Genomic DNA, 26416 nt, shown 5'->3' with positions numbered 1-26416 from the left:
GCGGGCGTACTTGAATTTCAAATGGCCCGTGACATAAGGTATTTCGTTAATAGCCTCGAGCAATGTCCCTATGCTGTGGTATACACCGGGTGGCACACAGGCGTTATCTTCCTTAAAAGCAAAAGCCGTTGAAACACCGGTCGCCAACTCGCGCTCGATAGGCACGTACTTCACCGGGGTACCAGCCGGCTGCCTCGTTGTCACACTCAGGAGGTTTCGCGCGCCCTCGACAGGTACGTACTTCGTTGAGATACCAGCTGCCTGCTCCGTTGTCATATTCAGAAAGTTTCGCTTGCCATCGGTAGGCACGTGTAAAATGGTTGCGGGTATATGGATCTCAGCTAATGAAACAGCCCAACTACCGTGAAGAGACATACGCTGCGGTAGATGTGTGGTATACCGTGTTGTTACATTATCGGGATAATAATCCATACTACTATTGCTAGGCAAAACCATGTAAAACTCGTCTTTCATTTTAACGCCCGCTGTTTAACCTGCTTTGTTTGCACTCTCGATAGCTCGGGCTCATAAAATATACCATCAATATCCTCGTCGCGGAGATCGCGCAGGAAGTATACCGCAGGGCAAACGCCGGACGACACACGGTGAATCTTGAACAGCTCGCTACTCCAGCCACCTTCGTAACCTTTTGCAAAGGCCGCCTTCGCGCTACTGATACGCACAATGTCACCCACCTTATATTTAGGGAGACAATGCTCTGGTCTTTTGTATCGCTGTATCAGGTTATTCCGAGCCTTAGCGGCTGTAGCAAACGTCACTGAGACGGGCTTCATTTTTATAGCGCTATGCGTAGAGTTGTTGTATGCTGAAACAATGCTCTGTAGAACGTCGAGGTAGCGTTTTTGCCGGGAATACGTGAAATAGCGCCACATTCTCTCCTTCAGCGTTCTATTGAATCTCTCGACAATAGCCGCTTTGATATCGGGGTTTCTCGCAATGCGAAACCGTATGTCTTTTTTCTTTAGGAGATCCTGAAATGCAGCACCTACGAATTCTTTACCTCTATCCGTCTGCAGATAAACGGGTGATCGACCGTTGCTATTTTTCTTAGACAAGATGAGATTAAACGCTTTAGCCACAGATGCGGCAGATTTGTCGCGTAGAGGTTGAACCCATGCGAATTTACTGAGAGTGTCTATCACAACGAGTAGATAAACATAGCCGTCGTTATAATCTTTAATTGAGCGAAGATCTACCAGATCAGCTTCCCAAAAATCATCAATGTTCCGTACGTTATAAAAACGTCGCGGAAAGTGCTGTCGCACGGGTTTGTGTTTCGTGTAAGCATCCTGTCCCTCAAGCCACTGCAGCGCCTTCGTTCTGGATACTTTTTTCTGACGTGCCAGACGTAGCAGTTTAGCAGCGCCTGAAAACGATGCTTCATGGGATGGATTAAAATACACTTTTTCCAACGTTTTCATATTTATAATTTGAGGTTAGCCCAGGTTACATGTCTTTTCTTATGATATTTATTAGGATAACCGTTGCCGCTCTGCCCTGCGTTATCTGATTTGCTATCGCGGCCGCTGAAGAACGGCGACTGACTCGTCGCACCTGTACTGTCGCTGTTTGTACTGCTGTTGCTGCTCTCCTCGAGCTGCGACGGTCGTAGCGTTGAATTGGCCCTTGTCTCCTGCCACAGCGCGTCATTGCCGATGAACTCCCGCGGTGTCTGTATTGCTCTCAGAAATTTAGCGAAAGCACCACGCCCCGCCGGTTTAGATATTTTTCTAGCTCTCATGGCGTCGTTCACAAGATCAACAATATTCGAGCCCTGAATAGGGCTACCCTCAATCGATACGACTCCTCCGGAATCCCAAGAAAAATTGCTGCGTGGCGCGTCATGTAAACGGCGGAGCAGCAACTTCGCTTTAGTGCGATATTTGGCTGGTATGCTTTCAATTATGACGGAGTCGTTCATCCCGTTACGAGTTTCTCCTTTTTCACTTTTATCATAATTAGGCGTCGTTGCATGGTCGTTCTTCATAAGATCGCTGTGTTGTCGAGCTCTCTCGTCATCAGAAAAATGGAGATAACGCTGTAGCACAACCAGGTACGCTGTCCATTTTTCCCTCTCATTCTTGTAGGTATTAGAGTTCAAAATTTCATTCATCTCCGCGTCCAGTCTGGATAATACGGTATCAGTAGATTGTGGCGGTTGGGCCGAGGCGTTCCAGCCGGCCGTTGGCTGTCTCTGGTTTTGCATGCCCAGCTGTGCCACATGCTCCTCAGGGATAAGAACCATTTTTCTCGCGTGCTCCATCATCCCCGTCCGCCAATCAGGCTCCATAGAACAGTGCCTAGTATCGGTGCTAGTAGGAGCGGTAGAAACCCGCCGCTCTGGATAACAAAACGTTTTTTATTTTTCCAGCAGCCTTTTTTCGCGGCTAAACGACGGAGAGCGGGAGCGTGTCGTCGTAGCTTTTTTCGCTGATCAGCCTTCAAAGGAACGTTACCGCAAAGAACGTTCAAGGCACACTCGCAGATACAGCGGACGATGCTTGGGTCCGCTTTACGCAGGACAGCCTCGCGCTGCTCTTTATTGAGATACTGAAGAGCCCGTAGTATCGTCACGTGCTTTTTACAGAGCGGTGCACCGTTTCGCTCCATTACGCGTGTCAAACTGTCTAACCTCTCGACGTATCGCCCCTTTTAGCCGATTTTTTCGACCTATAGGGATGGGGGGTAGCGGTGCCTTTAAGAATATACCACACGCATAGACCAATACAATAATAAGGGTGGGAGGTGTTTCCACAGGTGTTGGGTCCTTGCGTTATCTTGTTAGCTCGCTGAAGTGCGCTCAAAACGATCATGCATTTATCACAGTGCGATAGCCCTTTGGGCGCCATTACATGCGCTGAACTGGTAATTCACCAGCATTGCATCCGCTTTTAAACTTTTTCCGCGGTACGTAGACAAAATGATGGGGGTCGTCGGGAAAAATACAGGTACGGAATCTACAGTTGTCAGGCGTCGATTGTTTCAGGTCGAGTAGCAAATAACCGTGCGGCTTGGCTGTTGCGTCGTGGTACGCCTCCTGTAGGAAACGCGGGTTTTCAGGATACACCTGTCGCGCGAGATGCTGAATTTGAGCACGATCACGGGGATTTTTGAAAATCACTATATAGTTGGCATTCAGCGAGATATCGCGCTGGCCGTGTCCTTGATGGAATAAGTTCTGGGTAATAAAAATAACGCTCAGATTTTTATGATGACTGCCTTTGGTGAAAAGATCCACAACATTGTTGTTAGACGCCTCGCGCATCAAATCATCGATTATGAGAAGTTTTGCGCGAGGGTCGTTAGCATAATCAGCACTCTGAGGTAGACCCTCGTGGAACTCTATTGATTCACCATACTCCGTGTACGCTGACTGCCACTCGGAGTAATAGAAAATGACTCTCTCAAACGGCTCACTGTTCATCCGTGAAATAAACTTTAAAAACTTTTTTACAAAGTACGTTTTACCGCAGCCTGTGGGACCACAGATCATTGAGGTCCAGGGATGCTTCCACCGTACATCCATCTGCGCGAATGACCACGTTTCCTACGGGGCAGTATAATATAAAGAATTCGAGCAGTTGATACATGTATAGAGCTTTTATTTTCCGGTAACAGTATAAATATTTTACAGTAATAACATAGATATTTTACAACGCTGCTTAACAATGTTTAAAGCGAGAGTTTTTATAAACGGTTACTTGTAGCCGTAAGGGAGCGAGCCGTATTCGCCATCACGTCTTCGCTTGACGCTCAGAGGCATGCACGATTTCTTTTCGGGTCGTGTGACAACCTGGTGGAACGGCGTACGACGTATTGAATCAAACTGTAGTACAACAGGATTTTCTCTCTCACCTATTATAAATGACCGTATTGATTCGTAATTTATCAGCGAGCTGTTTGCGTAATTCAGCGTTATGCCTTTAACCTTGCAAACCTCGCTTTCCGCGCCGCTCGGCGTATTAACTATGAAAGAATAAAATTTAGGGCCGCCTGAGATGAAAGACTTAATGTAACTGCCCTCGCCGTAAGAGCTTAGCTCGTCGGTTAAATCCCCTAGCAATTGACCCGTTGGCGGTTCATACTCTCCAGGCTCTTTTCTCGTGACATAAATAACGGAATCGGTGTCGCAGTACAGAGCACGCTTACCCAGCGGTTCGAGATAGGTGTAAAGTTTTAAACGGGCTTGGGCTGTGGTGTATGCAGCTATGACAGTATTTGCTATATTAGACGGTATTACAGCATCACTGGTTTTCGTATAATTAACATACAGCACCTGGTTGTTAACAGGTAGCATACCAGTGATCTCGTGCTCGGGGCTATTTAGCAGCTCCATAAGTTTTTCGCGTGTCGATACTATTTCTGTTTGCGGTAAATTTTCGCGTTGTCCAAATTTACCCCAAAAGGAGTTAAGACAAAGTTTGGCTACCGAGCGCAGCCCCGGGTTTTTCGCTACCGCACCCCGCTCCAGCTGAACCCCTTCGGCTGTCTTAAAAGCAGTTATATAACGCTCTTGGGCAGCCTCGTCATCTGCATAACCCTCGGGCCAACCGCTAGCCTCTTGTTTGATTTTAAGAAAAGTGTTTATGTACCCGGTGAAAAGGCCCCCCTTCTGTGTATCGCGGTTGTACTGCGTTATCTTATACTGCCAAATCTCGCTCACGGTTAATATTTTATACCCGCACGCAATAGCTTTTCGCAATTCATCCACTACCCAAGTACCGCTAAACACACGCTCCGCGGGGTCTTCATGAGGACACGCGTCCTGGTTCATTGTTTCGCAGCAGCTACGACATAACCCGAATAACAGGCGCTGATGCATTCGCACCGGCAGCACCGGATGATAAAGATTTTGCGGTGGAAGCACTGTGCATTTAACAAGGCCCTCGACGCGGGAAAGACTGATATTATTTTCGGGACCTGTCAGCGTCCTGCACTCGTCGCCGACGTATACCGTTGGATGACCCACCGGATATTTGCCGTACTTGCAGATGTATGGGTACAAAGAGCAAACGTCAACATATCGTATCTGCTCCCCGTCTTTCACGTCGTACAAAGTGACCATGTTTTCCGTTCGACCACCGAAAAAAGCATCGCGCGGATTGAGAGGCTCCGCTCGAACCAGAGGGTGATCACTCACAAAAGCGCTCATCTCTAAATCTGTTTTTATCATCCGGTCATACGCGCACTCCCAAATCTCGGTTAACGTGTAGCCGCTTGAGCGGATTCTCTGCGATATAGCGTTTGTTCTCTCGAGACGCTCGTTCAGTGTATCACCGTCGCTTTGTACACGGTCTCTGTTTACAGTGAAACAGCTCAAACACCCGTGCCAATAGCAACCGTGAAACTGTAACACGTGGGCTGAATCAGGTGTTTCGTAGTAACCGTCTACTAATAAATTTTGAGGCAATTTAAACTCGCGCGAGCGTCCTGCGTGAATGATACGACGATTTAAAGAATGCTCCATCCACACGAGCCAAGAGACCGCTTTTTTTGACTGATTGTGAGCCCATCTGTAACCGCCCGTAGGTATAATACCGATCGTGTTAGGTTTTAAAAAATTTTTTCGAAAGATTTGAAAGCAGGCGGACGCGATTGTTGTGTTTTCGCTAAACGGGCAAACGCGTCCGCTGTCCTTGAACATTTTCCGGAAAACCACACAGGCCTGTCTCAATATCGTAACGTCGTTTTTACAATAGGTTATGAGCTCGTTTGAAAAGTTAAATACATAAGAGGCATTCTTTAACTCGTTATACCATGCAAAAAAACGCTCGCGTTCCTCCGGGCGCATAGTGTCGGGAGAGTAATCGGCCACAGGCGGCATCGGCCCAATATAATTTTGATTCTCGGGCCTATTGAACAGATGCGGAAAAGATCCTTTGGCGAGAGCAGTTTTTAGACCGAAAGATTTAGGCAGTGCACTCAGAGGCATGTGAAAGTAGTTCAAGCTGTCGAGAAACACGAGTTTGCCAATGCGCATTGTGATGATTTTAGTGCCGTTCATTATTAAAGAAGGGAGCTGCGTTTTTTTCTCCTCGATGAGGTAGCGCAGGATAAACTGGGCGTCGAAACCACCGGCGTTATGGGCTATTAAAAATACGTGAGAGAAGTTCGGCATACTCTGTATGGCTAACTCCACAAGTTGACACACAGGGTTCGTCCTAAATATAAACTCGTGATCCCCGCAATGCTCGCACGGCTCGTCTATAGAAGCATTATCGCAGCACTTGGTGCAGACACGTTGAGCTACGCAAAGATTCGGTTCGTGAACGCGCGTTGTAGGATCACCTTTTACAGGGATACACTGCTGCGTTTCAAAATCATAGAATATGAATATGTTCTCTATTGGCCTCTCATCGACGCGAATAGGCCTCATATAGCACAGGCGATTATAGGGGTGCCGCGATTTACACGTTTTACAGAAACCCTCCCCGCACACATGCGTCTTTTTCTCTAAAGGTCTTATCGCGCGAAAGCAGTTACGGCACCGCTGAAGAGACTCGCAAACAGTGTTTACCCTGTGTTTACGACGGATGGTAACAGCCCTGTGATTTTCTAAACATTGCTCCCCAAAAAAATCGCGGTTACATGTCTCGCATCTGATCGCGGCAGCTGCTCCCAGAGCGCAGGGCGGTGCTTGAAGGCAGCGAGGGCATTTCTTTTTTAAACATCTATGATCCCGACGAGAACGGACGTTACAGATTGCGCAGAAGTTTAAGCTGCCTACAGTACCACGCAGATTCAAGATAGGCTGGAAATGATGCAACCGCTCATAATACAGAATGTATAACGTGTGCCGGACTGAGCCTACTGTATCCATAACCGTCTGTGTACCGTCAAACACCGGTCTTTCGCGTCGCCCCAAAGTCAAAAACTCGAAAACCACGATAGCTAACCCCTCGCGAGCCAAATAATTCTGGTATATAGCAATTTCGCGCATACCGCAGCCAGCGGGCTGTATAACAACATTTGCGCTTCTCGTCAAGCGCCGCCTCTTTTTGAAGCGACCCGTTAATCTGTCGTATACGCTGCCATCTAGAATGCAGAGCCCCCGAGCGTATCTCACCCCTTTCCGCGTACGCGCGTGCTGTTACTAACGAGCGCGGTAGACACAGATTGTCGGTATTTCGAATCGTTAAAATTGATTTTTTAGCAACGCCCTCGTGTGTCAAACCTTTTCGCCCCCTACCCTCCAAACCTTTAACGATACATACTTTTATATGGAAAGAATCATTAATATCCAGAGACGCTGCACTTTGAGCTATGTTTGTTATTAATTGCCAGATATCTACAAATGTATAGGCGCGGACAGGGCGGAATGAAAGCCAGACGGGGCCGTGCGCTAAGCAGCTCGCGGAGAACGAGATCCCCGCGTAGTCACCACCCTCACAGTGACTCGTGAGATGCGTCAGAAGATCGCGGAATGCTCCTTCAAGCCATGTTGTCACGTTTGCGCCAGCGTGAGGCTGGCGGATACGCAATGTTATCTCCCGACCACGTAGTTGAAAACGTTTGAAATAACGGGCTGTATCGTGCGTGATGATGATCCGCCCTCCCGGGGGTTGCACATCCCCGAAAGCCTCGTTCCCCTGTGTATTGCGCGTTCTTCCCCCGCCCGTTTGTATATCTGTAATCAAACAAAGGCGTGAGTTATAGAGTAGAGATCGCCGATAAAAAGGCATATTGTAACTTTAGTGTACCTCGTACTAATCGCGGTACGCCTATAACGAGATAGCTGACGAATCAGCTGACGAGTACCCTGTGGTAAATATAATAAAGCCTTTTTAAACGTATCCTGTATATACCGCAAGGGCTAGAGATAAAGAGAGAGAAAGCGCGCGAGTGAGGGAGAAAGAGAGAGAAGACGTTATTATTTCTTTACCTGAATCACACTCCATCAGCTCTTGAAACCATAGGCCGAAGCGTCTAGCTTCTAATCGCTCCTCGTTTAGACGCTCCCCCTCCTCCTCCTCCTCCTCCTCCTCCTCCTCCTGTCGAGCATCCATCAGATACACCCCCAGCTGATTCTCGGGCTGTACGAGGTCATCTTCCTGCTGACGATGGTGGTGATACGATGGACCCGCTATCGCTCCGTCGTCATCGTTTGCTCTGGCTTGCCGGTACACAGCTGTTTGGGTTATTTCATAATTTCTGTTTATTTTTACGCGGTTTATTTTTATTTTATTATCATTGTACGACTATGCTTACCCAGTATATCAGACCGATCGCTAAACATCAAGGAGGGGTTTAGAATAGTCGACGCCTCGTCGTCATCAGACTCGGGCTGCAGCGGTATCGGTTCGGCCGATGCTGCCGAGGTGCTCGCCCTGGGCTCTTCCTCAGCCCTCTCCTCATACTGCGGTTCTGAAAAAAATACCGCCCCAGTAGTTTTTATGTCTAAAAACGAAAATCGAGGATAATAACGTCAAAACAGAGCTGAATACGCACGGTAGAGGACGGCTTGACGCTCTAGATCCGTTTCCTCCGCAGCTCTCGTCGCCTCAGCGAGAGCCTCTTCTTCGTCACTTCCCGCATCGTAAAACTGCCGATAGCCTATGGTAAAAATAACTGCTGTATTGCTAACCGTCAACAACAGTGATTTATCGAGCTAATGGTACTTACATCTGATTTCATCGACAAGGCCTCTTACGCGGGGAGCTTCTAAAACACCGCGGCGCTGTAACTCCTCATACACAACACCCAACACTCGTTGACCACTTAATATGCCTCTGTTATAGGCCACCACTAGAGCTCGTAAAGGGGCCCACCAGATCACGTATTTAAGTCTGTTCACGAGTCGATCACCCGATAAACGCAGCAGCTCGTAACACCATAGATCATTACACCGACGTCTCAGCTGAGCGCTATGCGGTTTTGTTAGGCGTAAAAGACCCAAAATACAAGAACGCACTGATTCATCCGACATTGTAAGGGGTAATCGTTAAATACCGCTCTATATGACGGTTGAATCGCTACTGACATATCTCGAGCGAGAAGATAGGTGTGAATCATAATTAAAATGCTAGCGATATTTTTTTTTTCAAGACGGCAAAGGAGCAGTCGCTGAAGTTTTACAGTACTCTGCATGGTCCCCGGTGTTTGCGTGAAAAAGCACGCGCACGAGTGAGACAGCTTTGTTTATGCCTGTGCAAGCATATTTTCGAGCATATTGCTCCATCTCCTGTATAGCATCTTCTCCCGAAGACCGAGCTGTGTCTTTAGCCCCCGGAGATACGCCCTTCATAAGCGAATCGGTTGAATCCGCAAAAATAGCATATAATAAAGAATATATATCGGTGGGGTTTGTTTAGAGGTATCAAGAGGCTGCAGCCGTATGCGTCGTTTTGACATCTCTGTATAAAGCATCGCGGCTCACGGGAGAGCGAAAGAGAGAGGTTTGCTCGCTAAAGGATCAGTGTGATGAGAGCGAACGAGACGGTATATGGCATCACTGCTGCAGCTTTGAAGCACTGTGCCTCTACATCTAGCGAAAGAGCGAGTGAGAGAATGCACGGTGTCGCGAGTGTGAGCGAGAGGGCATATGCTGTTGCTGCTGCTCTCGCGCTCGTGCGCTTCACAAGAGAGAGAGTGAGCGAGAAAATGTATCATGTCTCCAGGTGTGGGCGAGAGGCTGTGCTCTATCCTCGTTACAGCTCTGGAGCGCTCGGCCGATGCACGTGCAATTCTGATGACGCTGCACGACGGCGTCGCGAGAGCGCAGGGCCTCGCATCTCATGAGAGAGCGAGCGAGAGGGCTTATCATGGCACGGGCGCGAGCGAGATAGCATACTCTATCATTGCCGCGACTCTCAAATGCTCGAGTATTGGGCCTCACGAGCGAGAGAGAGAGAGAGAGCGGATATATCATGACGCTGGAGCGAGCGAGACGGTATATGGTATCACTGCTGCAGCTTTGAAGCACTGTGCCTCTACATCTAGCGAAAGAGCGAGTGAGAGAATGCACGGTGTCGCGAGTGTGAGCGAGAGGGCATATGCTGTTGCTGCTGCTCTCGCGTTCGTGCGCTTCACAAGAGAGAGAGTGAGCGAGAAAATGTATCATGTCTCCAGGTGTGGGCGAGAGGCTGTGCTCTATCCTCGTTACAGCTCTGGAGCGCTCGGCCGATGCACGTGCAATTCTGATGACGCTGCACGACGGCGTCGCGAGAGCGCTGGGCCTCGCATCTCATGAGAGAGCGAGCGAGAGGGCTTATCACGACGCGGGTGCGAGCGAGATAGCATGCGCTATCATTGCGACGACTCTCAAATGTTCGAGTATTGTGCCTCACGAGAGAGAAAGAGGATGTAGCATGACACTGGAGCGAGGGAGACGGTATGCGCCATCGTTGCCGGCTGTTGCTTAAAGAACCAGCGCGATGCTATGACTTAAGGTCAATGCTACGATGACGTACTCCCCCGCCTGCTTAGAGGCTGTGCACTGTGAGCGCGAGGTACCGTATCTCGAGAGAGAGAGCGAGCGAGAGCGTATACGTTGACGCGTATGCTAGCACGAGAGCGAGTAAGAGGGTGTACGCCGTCGGGATTACTGCCACGTGCAGTTTTGATGAAGCAGCGAATACCTCAAGCTCTCGCGAGGCATCGCGCCTCGCGAACGGTCTTATCTAAGCGCGAGAGTGAGCGAGAGGGCATGTGCGATTCCTTTGCCCCGTATACGAGGATGACTGCATTGGGCCGAGGTGTCAGCTGTTTTACACCCCTCCTGTCCTTCTTTTGCCCCCTGCAATGATGTGCTCACCATAAGCACGTATTTGCATGAACGTCTTAGCCGTCAGTCTTCAACCGAACCGTGCGCGAGTATCTCGTCCCGGCCTCGTTTATATACCGCTCCTCTACAAGTTTTTTCTTTTTTTTATTTTTTCACCAAAATGTATCCGCGCTACCGGGATTATGAGTTTTTGTGCCACTCATTTACGTGCCGTGTCATACGGTTCTTGAGCGTCGCGTCCCTATACGTCCGTACCGACGCTCTTGAACAACTGTACCTCCACGTGGTAAATTTAATGCACAGTGAATTTATAGACAGGAGGTTGGGCCGGCCCATCCAACGCGAGGAGGTAACGCCGGGTGTGTGCTGTGTGGTTGTATTGCGGGGCTCGCGTATTGCGTACCGTGGGGAGATCGTGTACCGCGATAGCGGTGACTTTGTCGAGGTGCATCTGGTGGATCATGGTGACAGTGAGTTTAACGAGCTAAACTGCCTGTACCACCCGTCAGCGGCATTAGAGGCGATACCGGCGCTCGTTCTAGAGTGCTCCCTCCGCAGCGTCGCCTACTTAGAGGCCTTCCATTATCCGGCCCATGAGATGGAGGCGCTGTGCGAGGGGCCTCTTACGGCTAGGGCCGTGGGCCCTCCTACACGCCACCCCCTGAGCATCCAGCTGTTTGACGAGGACGGCCGGGAGCTCGGGGGTGTTCTCGTGGACGAGTTACCGGACGGCTATCGTGGCTACGACGAAGGGGCTGAAGACGGGCTCGTCGGCGTTGCTGCAGCCCCTGACGACCCTGAGGAGTAGTGTGTGTGTGTGTGTGTGTGTGTGTGTGTGTGTGTGTGCGCGCGCGCGCGCGCGTGAAAAAAACAGTGGCGTGCGAGCCAGCGCCGTGGAGTCTGGATCGGGGCGAGAGAGAGAGGCATGTCACCCTGGTAAGTTTCTCGATATATATTTTTTATTTTTAATTTTTTTCTTTTTAATTTTTATTTTTTTATTTTTATTTTCTGCTTTTTTTTATCCCTTTTAAAAATAAAATTAATATAGAGAGAGAGATTTTTTATTTTATATTTTTTCAGAAATATAAAATAAAAATATATATACCTGAAAAAACGATGGTGCACTATGGCGACACGCTCATCCCCCTCCGCACACCCGCAAACCTCTCGCCCACAACGCCGGCCGCTCGGCCTAGTGGGGGAAAGGAGTGGGGATAGGAGTGGGGATAGGAGTGGGGGTCGCCATAGTGCACCACCTACTACTTCCACCATCATCATCTTTTCGTCGATATTTGCAGTATAATATGGTGGCTCACCTCATGAGACCACCAGCAGGGGCAAATTGTGAACCGGACGACGATGCAACCGCGCTCTTAGCTGTTGAATTGAAAGCGACGAGTCCGATTCCCAGAGTTGATAAAACGCAAATCGACGTTGATAGTGAAATTGATATTTCGTTCGATAACTGGTCAGACTTCGACGAGGTCAGCAAACCGACAGATCACGAGGAACTTGAAACTATTAAAGTAGATGACAAACAAATCTCATTTGGAGTTCTTGAAGAGTGTTCAATGAAGTACGTAGCTGGTTATTTAGCTTACAAATGCCTTACCCAGTTTGATTGTAAATCTTGTGAGTTGAGTTTAACGCGAGCAGAACAAAATTTTGAGCAGACCAATGATCTTTTGATCTTTTGGAGAGCTTTCAAAAATCGCGAAAGCTACGAACTCGGTTCGTTGCGAGTCCCGACCGATGAATTTCTTAAAGTAATTATAACGTCTTATAGAGTATTTGTAATCAAGTTTTCGAAAGTTTTGCACTGGAAAGGTATTTCGGAAGTTCTCGTGAACTGTATCAGCAATGCTGTGGTTCAGCATCATGTCGATTTTTGGCCAGTCGACGGTGAATGCACGTCTCATCGCGAATATATACTGAAACTTTTCGTTCGCATGCATCTTTTCAATCATTTAAAGTGGAAATCTCGAGACATATGAGATGCAACAAATCGTAAACGAACAAAAATCAACGAGAAACCATCGAAAAAATTACGCAAAGTCTCTCATCAATGAGTGGTGTATCTGTGTAGAGTCGATCAACTTCTTGTTTGTCTTTTTCAATTTTTCTACTAAAGCTGTTTCCAAAGTTGCATGTTTATTTCCATAATTTTTCAGCTTTCTGTTACTTTCGAATGGATAAACTTAAACAGTTTTTCTTTTAATTTTACAAATGAAAAGATTGATCTCTCCACTGTGACGTGACATTTCGCCCCGCCACGCCCGTACGAACCCGTGTCGACCAGTGGACCGGTATACGGCCCATACTTTTGCCGACGCCCGCCGCCCGCCTGTTTCATTCGGATGAAGATTCTTTAGTTTTAGCTGCGTCACGTAGCGTTGGCTTTGCCTTACTTTGAATTCTTGAATTTCCTCCTTTGTATTATTTATTGCCTGCCTGCGCGCACGCCATCACGGGTTGCCTGTGGAAGGAGAGGGAGACGCGCATTTGTGGTACCTACTCGTATGCTGTCTTTTGTCGATCGTCGACGGACTTGAGGTCGAGTCTTTGTTTCGCGACTGTGCCTCGTGGGAGTTCCCTCGGGATCACCGAAGTACCTCGTTTCCTCTTCCCCCCCCTCTGCCGACCGCGCGCGCGGGTCGCGCTTTCGCGTGCTCAATTTCTCTGTGTGGGGTTCGCGGGGACTTTCCTGTCAGCGTATCGGGGATTGGGCTCCGCACAACCGAGCTCGGTCCAGTGGGCGGTCGGAGGATCGCGCTGGTTTTATCGGCCAATTTGAACGCCTCCCGTGACCTCTTCGCCGAAACAACCGAGAGTTGTCCCGTCCACCGTCGTCCGCCCGGGCACTACAGTTCGTTCAAACCGGCGCCTCGTCCAGTGGGGCTCGGGATTATCCACCGGGAGTCGGGGTGTAATCTTTGCCTGGTGGCGCCTAGTGGACCCACCGTGGCTCGAAGGGACGCCCCGAGTCGCGAGGGAGGTCTCCCCCCGGCTCCCCGGTAACGTCGGCCGAGTCCCCAAGAGGAACAGTGTCCGGGCCTCGACAAAACCACCGAACGCGGTCGGGAACTTTGCCCGTAGAGCCCTTCATTTTTTGAATCCGGCGTTAGCCACAACCGGGCGCGTGAGAGATTAACTCTCCCACGTGCTCGATTTTCGTATTTGCCGCGGGAAGCGCGGTGCGCGAGCAACCACAAGTCCGCTCGTGAGACGCGAGAGCGTGGCCCGTAGCGTGCGGCCCGGTGGAGAGGGGGAAGTGCCGAGACAGCGCACCGGCCAGCGTGCTAGTCAGTCTTCATCTGAACAGCACGGCGGACGGTGCCTACTACCTGACCTGCAGGGATCTCTCGGTAAGCCCGCTCCTCATGTTTCTCTTCATTCCTGTTCTCGTGTCTCTAGTCCCTTTTTCGTATAATGTTGCTTCTGGGGGATCGAGTCCCTGACATTTATTTGTAGATTGTGCCTGACGAGAGATCGTGGAAGGGAATTGTCGGCCTCGCGGCCGGCAATCGTCCCGACTCTTTCTCCGTCGTCTCGCGGATATTTCTGGGATGGAACACGAGGACAGGAGCGATATTGTTTGGCGAATTGCTGATTCCGCTTATTCCTTTCACTAGTTTTCGCCTCAAGTCTCTCGCCGTCGCGTTATTTCATTTTTCGTCATGTTACCTGGCATCTAGCGCGCGTGCTAGTGCCCGGCCTATCTCTCTCTCTTTCGCGTTGTCGCGCTTCGGGACGTACGGCGTTGAGCCCCGGCGTTGTCTATCATATTGTTTCATGTGCGCTCTTTTCCGTCTCGCGTGTTACCCCTTCGTTGTAATTGAACTAATTTGATTTGTCCTCGGTATTGCCCTCGCGCGGCGCACTGAGTCGATTGTAATATCTCTCTGTCTAATTTTACCTGCGCTTACCTACAGCCTCCGCGGCTGTTCAATTTTTTCCTGCGCTTTACTTAAAAGCGTTTAATCTCATCTTGTCTAAGAAAAATAGCAACGGTCGATCACCCGTTTATCTGCAGACGGATAGAGGTAAAGAATTCGTCGGTGCTGCGTTTCAAGATTTCTTAAAGAAAAACGACATACAGTTTCGCATTGCGAAAAACCCCGATATCAAAGCGGCTATTGTCGAGAGATTCAATAGAACGCTGAAGGAGAGAATGTGGCGCTATTTCACGTATTCCCGGCAAAAACGCTACCTCGACGTTCTACAGAGCATTGTTTCAGCATACAACAAATCTACACATAGCGCTATAAAAATGAAGCCCGTCTCAGTGACGTTTGCTACAGCCGCTAGGGCTCGGAATAACCTGATGCAGTGATACAAAAGACCAGAGCATTTTCTCCCTAAATATAAGGTGGGTGACATTGTGCGTATCAGTAGTGCGAAGGCGGCCTTTGCGAAAGGTTACGAAGGTGGCTGGAGCAGCGAGCTATTCAAGATTCACCGTGTGTCGTTCGGTATTTGCCCTGTGGTATACTTCCTGCGCGATCTCCACGACGAGGATATTGATGGTATATTTTATGAGCCCGAGCTATCGAGAGTGCAAACAAAGCAGGTTAAACAGCGGGCGTTAAAATGAAAGACGAGTTTTACATGGTTTTGCCTAGCAATAGTAGTATGGATTATTATCCCGATAATGTAACAACACGGTATACCACACATCTACCGCAACGTATGTCTCTTCACGGTAGCTGGGCTGTTTCATTAGCTGAGATCCATATACCCGCAACCATTTTAGACGTGCCTACCGATGGCAAGCGAAACTTCCTGAATATGACAACGGAGCAGGCGGTTGGTATCTCAACGAAGTACGTACCTATCGAGGGCGGGCGAAACCTCCTGAGTGTGACAACGAGGCAGCCGGCTGGTACCCCAGTGAAGTACGTGCCTATCGAGCGCGAGTTGGCGGCTGGTGTTTCAACGACGTTTGCTTTTAAGGAGGATAACGCCTGTGTGCCGCCCGGTGTATACCATAGCATAGGAACATCGCTCGAGGCTATTAACGAAATACCTTATGTCACGGGCCATTTGAAATTCAAGTACGCCCGCAACGGGTATGTGACGGTTAAGCGCATCTGCGAATCCTGTAAGAACCTGGAGTATACCTTTTTTTCTCCGACGTACTGAGCAAGGTTTTAGGGTTCACCGAAACAGGAGGCGTAGTAGTACCCCGTGGAGGATACACTGCTCAGAGGCCTGCCAATTTAGCCAACGGAACCCCCAACATGATGTACGTTTATACCGATATCTGTGAGCCCTATATTACCGGTGATGTTCGCACACCATTGCTACGTGTTGTGCCTGTTGCTATCGCCGATGCCCATAATTACGGATCTGTGAGGATAAGAAGCTTCTCGCCACCGCGTTATATTCCCTTACTACATACTAGTTTTCAAACAATAACCATTGATATAAGGGATGAGTTTGCCGAGCCAATACCATTCGAGCACGGGACGCTGACGGTGACGCTACAGTTCAAACGTATAGATTGACCTGAGCGTATTGAAGCGAAACACCGACTCGAGAACTTTATTTTTATCCCAACGACATGGCACGCACGAGTGTTTACACTGGCGGTCATGTTGAAAAACTATCACTTCGCGAAGCGGGGCTCGGGAAGCGAGGCACTCAGCGCTGCCAACTCAATTTCGCTTCACCAAAATTCCCTAGACTCGCAAAATTCTTGATTTTATTTAATTTTAATTAAATAATATTATTCTTGTTCAGAAAATTAATGCGGATCATTAGAAAAACATACTTTGAACAAATGGGTGAAGATTTCAGAGTAAAATCATTTAAAATTTTAAGAAAACTTTTCTTTGAAAGATCGAGCGTGCACAGTGCGCATGCGCGATGACCTACATTCAACAGGCACGTACAGAAACGTGACTTTCGGTAAATTTGTGAATAAAATCAAATAAAAATAATCTTATGGACAGAATTGATAGAAAATAAAACAAAATAATGGAGAAAGTCATAAAATGAATTAAAATTGATCAAAAAACTGTTTTATTAAATTTTATTGAATTCTTGCACATGCGCAGTGTGACTACAGCTCGACTCGGCCAATTGGGACCCAAGCGGGGGAGTTAGCGCACCAATCAGAGAATTTAGAGTGGGAGTCCCTGGTTCGAGATTAAGTCGCGCAGCGAATTAGAGTAAGGGACAAAGTCCAAGCGCGTTCAAGAGACTCGGTAGAGTCTCGGGACAAGTACATTGACAGCCCGGTCGTCTGCTGGCCTGAGGCTCTCGCCGAGACTATCTTTTCTCTGAATAAAACGATTCGCGGTGGTGGGGGTAAAACTGGCATGTCATTTTCTAGAATTGCGGAGCTCAAGGAAAGTTTTGTTAAGCGAAAATTAGTTTGGAGACTAAATTTCAAAATCTCTTTCGAATGAGCACGAAACCAACATGATCAGTAGCGTAATTGCTGAGAAAAAACTTCGCACAGGCTCAAGTTTATGCAAAAGTTACTAACGCATTTAGAAATTTGACATGTCTGTATATAATACCATCAAAGGCCTCATGTCCCTCGGTCTAACTTCGCGGCGGTGTCGCGGACTGACGTCACATGCCGAGAGCTCGAAAGTCACCAGCCGAAGTTTCACGTCATGTTGACGTTTGGGGTTATGATGTTATGAAGTGCGTGCGGGATAACTAAAAATAATTTTCGTCATCTAACGAAGTGCATATTACTATTTATTTCGTTAAATTTTGTGATATACTAAACCAGTATCAAAGCGGCCGCGTAAATGTAGTCTGTGATATGTGTGCGAAAAAGGATATAAAAAATGCGCGATGCATATGTCAACGAAAACTTTTCAAGATTTCATTATTTTGTTCGACTGGAAATAAGCGTTAACTAAAATAATCTTTTAATTAAATCAGAGTGCGAGAAATATTGTCCAGTGTAAATATATCGTCAGTAGGCTAGGTTATATATATGAAGGCGTCAGATTATATATATGAATAAATACAACAAAAACACACAGAACTGTTAGAATGATGTTGTAAACTTTAATTGAATAAATGTTTTCTAATGTATTTCTCATGTTTCCCATATTTTGCTTCATATTCAGTTTGGCTCTGCCCTCTCCGATCCTTGTTTTCACTCCATCGGTTTGCAGCGGATCGATACATATCATTAATTAATTGCCTAATATGTGTCCTATGATTTTCTACTATTTCTTCATGCTGATTGTGGTAACGTGATTCAAGAGGTTTCCAGCTATGATCATCAATCTCACATTTTGTACATCAGATTCTCAAAACAGTTTCTGGTCTTGATATAAGTGTAGTTATTCTTTTTCCACCTAGTCTGTCGAGTAACCAAGTTTGAAACTTATTCCAAAAAGTCTTAGGTTGCTTTGTTTGCTGATCATATGAAAAGTCGAATCTTTGGAATGCAGTAGGCAAACACAAATTTTGACAACAATACTTATGAAATGACATGTATGTTGAGTATTCCCACTTTGCAAACTACAAATGTGGAATTATTAGTGAAAAGATTCATTACGCTAAGTCTACAGTTGCTCAGTTTTGGATGCGATCAAATATAATGCCTGCTAACATCCATGGGAACATACAGAATTTCTGAATACAATGTTCGCTATGTCATTTCAACGTAACATCATGACTTTTGCCAACTTTTCTCTATAATACTATAGATTTGGATTATTGAAATACAGCAAAAATCTGCGAATTATAAAATTGATATACTGTGCCACTCATTTTACTTTTTAAAACTAACTGTAACATATATATGAAGTAAACGCTCATCACAGAAGTCTTCAGTTGCTCATTTATGGATAGATTTTAAATTGCTGTCTTCAAAATTTATTGCGCAGATACATTGAATCGCAGCAGATACCTGCGAACTCTGAAATTTCTGTGCATGAATATGTGTGTTGAGTATCACCCCCTATCTTTGATTATGAGAATGAGTAATAGAACTTGGTTTAGTAAGTTTTAAAGTATTTCTTTTTAAATACTATTGAAGTTTGTATTACTGCGGTATGAAGCAAATACCTCCAAACTTTCATATTTTTGTGTCGCAGCATGTGGGCCAATCATTTAAATTTTTTACTCCAACCGTAACATGTAATCTCAAAAATTCATCATAAACGTCTTCAGCTTTTCTAAATTCCTAAATTTTCCGTTGTCTATTTTATTCTGAGTTTTTAAACTTATTAAAATATTTGAATATTATTTTCGTTTTCGTTTTAAGACTAGCTTACTCATATTGTTCAAACATTTTTGTGTTTCTGGAGTTTTTTACTCCTATTGTTCTTTGTAATTTTGCCTCACGGACAACTGTCCAGGGCATAAATAAACCATTCAATCAATCAATCAATCAATCAATCTCTGCCCTCACTATATCCTCCCCCCTCATCTCCCCCCACCACCGTCTTCTCTCCACCTCCTCCTCATTCCATCCCATCCTTAAGTAAAACTCCCCCCTTTCCTTTTCCCACCCTCCTGCTTCCCTCCTTCTGCCTACCCTTCCCTTCATTTCCCCTCTACATCTTCTCGCTAATTCCCCCCCCCCCCCTTCCCCTTCTCCAGCCTCCTCTCGTAACCCCAGGCTCTCATCCCTGCTCTTAACTCCAGCTTATCTCTTTGTAATTCCTCCCTTACCACCTACCCCGCCACCTTTCTCGACACCCCCAGCACCCATCTTAAAAATCTTTCCTGCAGCCTCTCAACTATCTCCCTACCCTTCCACCCCCATATCTCTACTCCATAACAAACTACTGACCACACTAATTTGTCAAACAGCCAAATTCTCCTTCCCCAATCGTCACCAAACCTTCTTTTCCCTATCCCCCAAACCTTCCCCATTATCTTCGCCGCCTTCATCACCCTCTCCTCTACGTGCTCATCCTGACTTCCATTCGCCCTCACCACGTAACCCAGGTACGTGTACCTACTTACCTCTTCAATCCTTTCTCCCCCCCCATTGCCATACCACCTTCCTTTTTCTTCCCCCTCCCACTCTGCACCACATCACCTTCGTTTTTCCCGTATTCACCTCCAGCCCTTTCTCTTCTATGTATCTCTCCAGCGTCCTCATCATCCCCTTCATTTCATCTTCGTCCTTCGCCAACAATACCACGTCATCCGCATACGCCAGAGAGTACACTTTCCCCCCACCCCTTAGCTTCACCCCTCCCCACCTCCCTTTCTCTAGCTCCTCGTCCAAATCAGCCATCAGCAGTGTGAACAGCTGCGGACTCAGAGGACACCCCTGCCTCACCCCTTTCTCCGTCCAAAACTTTTCCCCTTTCTCCTCTCCCATCTTCACCCTCGCATACGTCTCCTTCATCACCTCCTCACACCTCTCCGTTAGCCCCTCCCTCACCCCTCTCTTCCTCATACTCTCCACCAACTTCGTCCTATCTACCGGGTCGAAAGCCGCCTTCAAATCCACGAACAACAACACCAACTTCCCCCTCCTTTCCGTTATTTCCCTATTTATCACATAATTCAGCACGTACACGTTGTCCATCGTTCCCATACCTTCCCTGAAACCTGCCTGACTGCTTGGCATCATACCTTTCTCCTCCACCTCCTTCCTCAATCTTCCTGCCAGCACCCCTACGTATACCTTGTACGCCGTCTGCGTTAACGTTACCCCCCTGTATTCCTCCACCCTCTTCCCTTCCCCGTTCTTTACTACTGGCACCACTATCCCTTCCTTCCAACCTTCCGGCCACCCCTCCCCTTTCCACACCTTTTCACACATCCTCTTCAAACTATTCACCACCCTCTCCCCCCCGTACTTCCACACCTCGTTCGGAATCCCATCCTCCCCCACCGTCTTTTTGTCCTTCAACTTCCTTATTGCCTTCTTCACCTCTTCCGTTGTTATCTCCCTTTCCTCCCCTTCCTCTCCTTCCCTTCTTCTTTCCCTTCCTTCGTCTCTATCCCATCTTTTGACCTCACCGTTTCCCTCTCCCCTACTTCCCATCCTCCCCCCCCCCCCCCGCCTCCGCTGCCGGTTCTCACATTCATATCACCCCCTATCACCACCCTCTCACCCCCAGCTCTTTCCATCCACTGGCCCATCCTCTCCTTTTTCCTCTCCAAGTCCCCGTTTACGTATACCCCCACTATCATCCACCACTCCACCCCGAACTTTACCCTTCTCTCCAACCACCCTTCCTCCCCCACCTCTAACTCCCCCTCTTCGTCTTCTAACTTCTCCTTCACACCCAGCGCCATCCCTCCTTGCGCTCTACCCCTTCGCCCCCCTCTTTTCGCTCCCTGTATCACCCACCTAAAGCCCCTCTTCCACCTCTCCCTTATCGCACCCCACCCCTTCTCCGTTACCCATGTTTCCGACATAACTATCACATCCCATTGTTTTATACCCTCCCAAAACTCCTCATCCTTATTCATTACTCCCGCTACATTCCAAAACCCCACTTTATATACCGCTTCTGTTTTTCCTTTGCGCTCCGTATTCCCCCTTTCTCTCATTTCTTCTCTTCCCTCCTCTCCGCCCCTTCCCCTTGCCCGTTTCCCGCCCTGACCGTGCATCTCCCCTCGTCCTCGTTCCACACCAAGTCCTTTCCCTCCACCCACATCCTCATATATCCTACCGTTACCCTTTTTCCCTTTCTCCTCTCCTCGTTCGCCTGCCCTTCCACCAGCCATTTTATTCTCCTCTCCTCTTTCCCCGTCAAATTATCCTCTATCCTTACTCTATTCCCTTTCAACTTCACCTTTGCCCTCATTATTTCTATCTTCTTCTCCCTTCCCTCCAATCTGACTAGCACCATTCCCCTCCCTCCCTCGTCCACCGTCCCTATTCTTCTCATCTCTTTCCTGCCTTCTTCCACCCCTAAATTCTCCTATATCTTCTCATTTTCTCTCTCCCACTCTTCCCCTTCCGCCATCTTCACCCCTCTAATCACTATGTTGTTTCTCCTTTCCTCCCTCTCTCTCCTCTCGAACTCTCTTTCTACCTCCCTCACTCTCCTTCCAATCCCCTCCCCTCCCTCTCCCCCCGTTCCTCTTTCCTTCTCCAGCTCCACCACTCTACGCTCCAATTTCTCAATTTTCATTTTAAACATTTCCCTCTCTTCTCCCCACTGCCTTCTCATCTCATCGTGTTCCTTTCTCACCTCATCCGCCCACCTGTCGACCTTGCTCTCTATCCTCCCGCACTCCTCCCTTAACGCCTGCTTTAACAACTCCTTCATCATTTCCGCCACCCTTCTTACTATCTCGTCCGCGTCCCCTCCCTCTCTCTTCGGCGACCTGACCACTTTTCTACTTCTTTTGAACACTTCCTCCTCTCCTCCGTCTTCCCTTCTCGCCGTACCCTCCTCCCTTTCCCTCTTCTTCCTGTCCCCTGCCAGAATCGCCTCCATAATATTCCCTACACTGCCAGATCTAGCTCTCCCCTCCAGGCTCCTTACCCTCCCCACCCCTTCCCCCACTCCTTTCTTCCCCTGCTCACTTATCTCCCTGTACTCCATTATTGTTCCCCTTTACTCTCTCGCCCTCACTTTCTCTTAATTCTCACTTTCCTATCTTGCCTATCCCCCTCCTATCGCCACTTTCCTTCTTTCGCACGCTTCTACCTTATCTTCCTTACCTCACTCTTTCCCTTGTCTTCCTACCTTACCTACCTGTTCCTCTCACCTACTTCCACCGTTCTCCGCTTGTCACTGTCTTACCTTTCCTCGTATTCTTTCTCTTAACTGCACTCTTCACTCTCTACCCAATTCACTCCTTAGCACTCTAACCTCTAACTTTTCACGTCCCCCTTTTTATCTCTATTTTTTACTTCTCCCCAACTTACCCCCGTCACCCCTTTGCCGTCTCTTCTCTCGCCTCGGCTCTTACCCCCCTTTCCACTCTCACCTTTTCTCCCGCACAGCCTCTTTTTGCGCCCTTTCCCTTTATTTCCCGCACCTTACTATTCCCCACTGCTTCCCACTGTCACCGGAAACGGAAGTCATTCCGAGTAAATAGACTCGAAGTTTCTTGACTGCTTGAATCACCGCCAAAGCCTCCAATTCGTACGAGTGTAGCTTCTTCTCCGCGTCCGACGTCTTTCGACTTGTGAAATAAACAGCGTGAAAATGTTCGTCGTCCTCGCCTTTTTGTAGGAGCGCCGCTCCGTACCCCTCCTTGCTCGCATCTGTGTGCAACTCCGTTTCGGCGTCTGGTCGGTAGATCCGTAATACCGGTTCGCTTGTCAAAATTTGTTTTAAACGTTCAAACGATCGCTCTTCTTCTTCCTCGAATCGGAATCTCTGATTATTTTTCAACAGCTCCGACAGGGGTTTTGCGATCTTCGAGTAATCGCGTACGAATTTTCGAAAATACCCAGTCAGGCCAAGAAAACTTTGGACTGATTTCTTCATCGTTGGCCTTGGAAAATTCTTCACGGCTTTAATTTTTGTCGGTGACGGACCAACGGTCCCTCCCTCGATGACGTGTCCAAGGTACTCCACTCGACGTTTCAGGAACGAACATTTTTTCCAATTGATGCATAATCCCCTCTCCGCCGCGACTGTCAACGTCTCCTTCAGATTGGCCAGCGCTTCTTCTTCGTCCTTGCCGGGCACAATCAAATCGTCAACGTACCTGAATACAACACTCCGCCGAATCAGATCACGGAATACTTCGTCAATAGACCGTAAGAATGATGTTGGGCTGTTACACAGCCCGAACGGTGTTTTGGTAAACTCGTATTGTCCGTCTGGTGTCACGAACGATGTATACTTTCGACTTTCTGGTGCGACCGGGACGTGAAAGAACCCATTCTTCAGATCAAGCACCGAAAACACCTTTTCATTCGCGAGAGCGTCGATCCGATCGTCGATGAGCGGCATCGGGAATCGATCTCGCGTTATCTTCTTGTTCAACTGTCTGTAGTCCACGCACACGCGGTACTCGCCGTTCTTCTTGGGTACAATAACGGCTGGACTCGAGTATGTACTCTTACTTGGTTGAATTACTCCGTCTTTCACCTACTCGTCGATTTGTTTATCCAAAATCATTTTCTCCTTCGCCGCTAGTCGTCGAGGTCTCATCGACACCGGCGTGTCGTCCTGGAGTGTTATTTTCGTCTCAACGTCGGTCACTACCTCCTTTTTCGGCACATGGTTCTCGATGAATCTCTCAATCTCCGCCCGATAGCGATCGTCAACATCGAGCGACCTTGCCTCGACTAGGTTCACGAATCTCAACTCGCGAAACGCATCGTCCTCTCCGTTTTCGACTTCGACTTCGTCCGTCTCCTTTTTCTCCGTTCGCTTTGTGTCATCGTCGCGGAGCTTATTTACGATTAACTTCGTTATCGTGATGTAGCCGCCGCGGATAATCACTTCCATCTGTCTCGTGAACTTTTTCCCCACCAGTATAACGTGATTCATCGCGTAATCGGGAATAACGTAGATTTCACCGTCATACTCGTCACCGTATACTTTGACCGTTGTGCGAAAAACTCCGACGGCTTTTACTCGCGCACTCCCGAAACCCTCGAACGTATTCGCGGTTCTTTGCAGCTTCGGGCTGCCGACTTTTTCGTACTCGCTATATCGAAGCAGAGTATTCTCCGTACCGGTGTCTATCATCGCGTGTAATTTTACGTCGTTCAACTCCACGATTATTTCATTGTCTGTCGCCATTTGCGTCACTACGTTCACTGATTTCGCGTTATCGTCCTTCGCCTTTCCGCGTCCGTCACATTTCGCCGCGATATGTCCGAACTTGTTGCACTTAAAGCACTTCGGTCCGTCGTCTTTGTTCGGGCAATTCCACGCGAGGTGTTCGTCAGAACCGCACACGAAACACCTTGTGTCTTTTTCACCTTTTTGTTTACCTCTTTTGTCTTCTTTCGCCGTTGTTTTCGACTTATTTTTATCTTGCTCCTTGCGCGTCTTACCGCCGGTTTTCTCCTTCATCCGGTCGTACCGCTCGAGATTTTTTCTGAGCTCTTCGATCGTACAGGCACTGTACAAGATCGATTTCGATGCTTCATCGTCTTGTATACCGTCGATGACATACTGCATCACGGCTTCCTCCTCGACGTCACCTTGGTTCGCGATCGTGCTCATCGCGTACACGTATTGTCTCGGTGTTTCGTTCGAGAACCGCTTCCGTTTCGACAACTGTGCATGCACCCACGCACTGTTCATTTTCGTCTCGAACTCTTTAATCAACCGGCGTTTCACTAATTTCCACGTCGTTAATCCTTTTTTCAATGCAATATATTGTTTTGCGGATCCCTTTAACAGTCTTTTCGCGTAAATCACTTTTTGCAGATCACTCCACTGCAACAACATCGCCATGTCCTCGAACTCGTCGATCCACCTTTCGATTTGAAGTTCGTTGTCGCCTGAAAAATGCGAAATACTCCCTTCGACGTCTTTTATTGTAAATAGACTCGCCGCATCACGCGCGTGTCTCTCCTGACGCCTGCGTCGCGCGTTGTTTACTCTGTAATCGCGCCCCGATCTCTCTTCTTCCGACTCGTCTGAACTACGTGTGCGTCTTTCTCGCCGTTTGTTTTGAGTACTTCTTATTTTGCCGTAACGCACCGGTTTCTTTTCATCTTCCGACTCGTCCGATTCGCCGGCGTCTGAATGTTCCGACGAAGCGTCATCTTCTTCTTCGCGCTCGGCTTCCGTAACGCCTCCCTTGTCATCGTCGTTATCTCTTTCACCGACTTCTTCGTATTGTTCCAACCGGGTAATTAACTCGTTTTTCTTACCCTCTATCGATAAGCCCAGTGCTTCTAATCGTTCTCTGAGCTCAGCGATCGGCGTCCTCTTCAACAGCGTAGAGAAGGCGGGGGTTATTTTTCCCGTCACGCCTCCTTGTGCGTTGTCCATCGTTTTTGTTGTTGCGCTGTCCTTGTCGCGCGCGTCCGTCCTTCCGTCTTTCTTATTCATGCCCGTAGAGCGTGTTTTGGTGGTTTGGTCAGATTGTGCGTCTGATTCGACTTGTTTGTCGTCTCCGGCCGCGCTCGATCTTTCCAGAACCATCCTGCGTACTTCTTTGTTTCAACTTCTTTATTTCAACTTTCTTCTTTGTCGAATTATGCGGTTTTAATCACTGATAGTTCTTCGTCTTACGAGCACCACCGATTTTTCGATATTGCAACTTAATCACTTTTTGACTTGACGATTTTCACCGTTGCTACTTTTTCAGCCGAAAAACTTTTCGATCGACGACTTTTCGACTCGACGACTTGACGACTTTCGACTTTACGACTTTACAACTTTACGACTTTTCGAATCTCGACTTTCGACTTGACGACTGTACGTTTTTTTCGGAATTCACTCTCACACTTTGTTCGCGACCGTATTCGACTTTGTTCTCAAATCCCGGACGAGCCCCCATATGTAGGGTCTGAGAATTGGGAAGGCGAAACAAATCACGAGACAAAAGATTATGATAGAGAAAAGAGAAATATAACGTTTATTCAGAAAATATTGGAGGTGTCAATATACGAAATAAAATCGACTTCAACGTTCGACCGCTCGGTGGCTACTGGCGACTCGATCGCCACTACTCTTCGTTCTCCCCACTCTCGTCAGAGAGCTCATCGCCGTCTTTGCGGGCCCTGGGACCCCGTCCCACATAAATAATAGAAAAGTAGTTTTTAATATAAAAATTTCCAGTAATACTATC

General features: G+C 47.9%; 2 protein-coding genes and 1 long non-coding RNA gene across 4 annotated transcripts; all 3 read right to left on the bottom strand.

Annotated features, from left to right (window-relative positions):
- Positions 1-3621: 3621 nt before the first annotated feature.
- LOC122413628 (uncharacterized) lies at positions 3622-7980 on the bottom strand. Of its 2 annotated transcripts, none has more exons than XM_043424092.1 (2): positions 7904-7980; positions 3622-7648 (listed from the first exon to the last, which is right to left on the bottom strand). In XM_043424092.1, the coding sequence occupies exon 2, from the start codon at positions 6959-6961 to the stop codon at positions 3719-3721; it is 3243 nt and encodes a 1080-aa protein (XP_043280027.1). In that variant the 5' UTR covers positions 6962-7648; positions 7904-7980; the 3' UTR covers positions 3622-3718. The 2 variants fall into 2 exon arrangements, with proteins under 2 accessions (XP_043280027.1, XP_043280028.1); XM_043424093.1 differs by lacking the exon at positions 7904-7980 and adding an exon at positions 7722-7780.
- Positions 7981-8020: 40 nt separating this feature from the next.
- Positions 8021-9420, bottom strand: LOC122413369 (uncharacterized). The gene is made up of 3 exons (XR_006261540.1): positions 8470-9420; positions 8230-8385; positions 8021-8149 (listed from the first exon to the last, which is right to left on the bottom strand). It is a non-coding gene; the product is annotated as an uncharacterized lncRNA (long non-coding RNA).
- Positions 9421-22671: 13251 nt separating this feature from the next.
- On the bottom strand, positions 22672-25767 carry LOC122413252 (uncharacterized protein K02A2.6-like). The gene is made up of 2 exons (XM_043423470.1): positions 23818-25767; positions 22672-23748 (listed from the first exon to the last, which is right to left on the bottom strand). Exons 1-2 carry the CDS (start codon positions 25765-25767, stop codon positions 22672-22674), a joined length of 3027 nt encoding a protein of 1008 aa, XP_043279405.1.
- Between the last annotated feature and the right edge of the window lie 649 nt (positions 25768-26416).

This window comes from Venturia canescens, chromosome 7 (assembly GCF_019457755.1).
Source record: "Venturia canescens isolate UGA chromosome 7, ASM1945775v1, whole genome shotgun sequence".
NCBI lineage: Eukaryota > Metazoa > Arthropoda > Insecta > Hymenoptera > Ichneumonidae > Venturia > Venturia canescens.
Note: the sequence above shows the minus strand (reverse complement) of the source record. Positions and strands in the feature narration are given on the sequence as shown.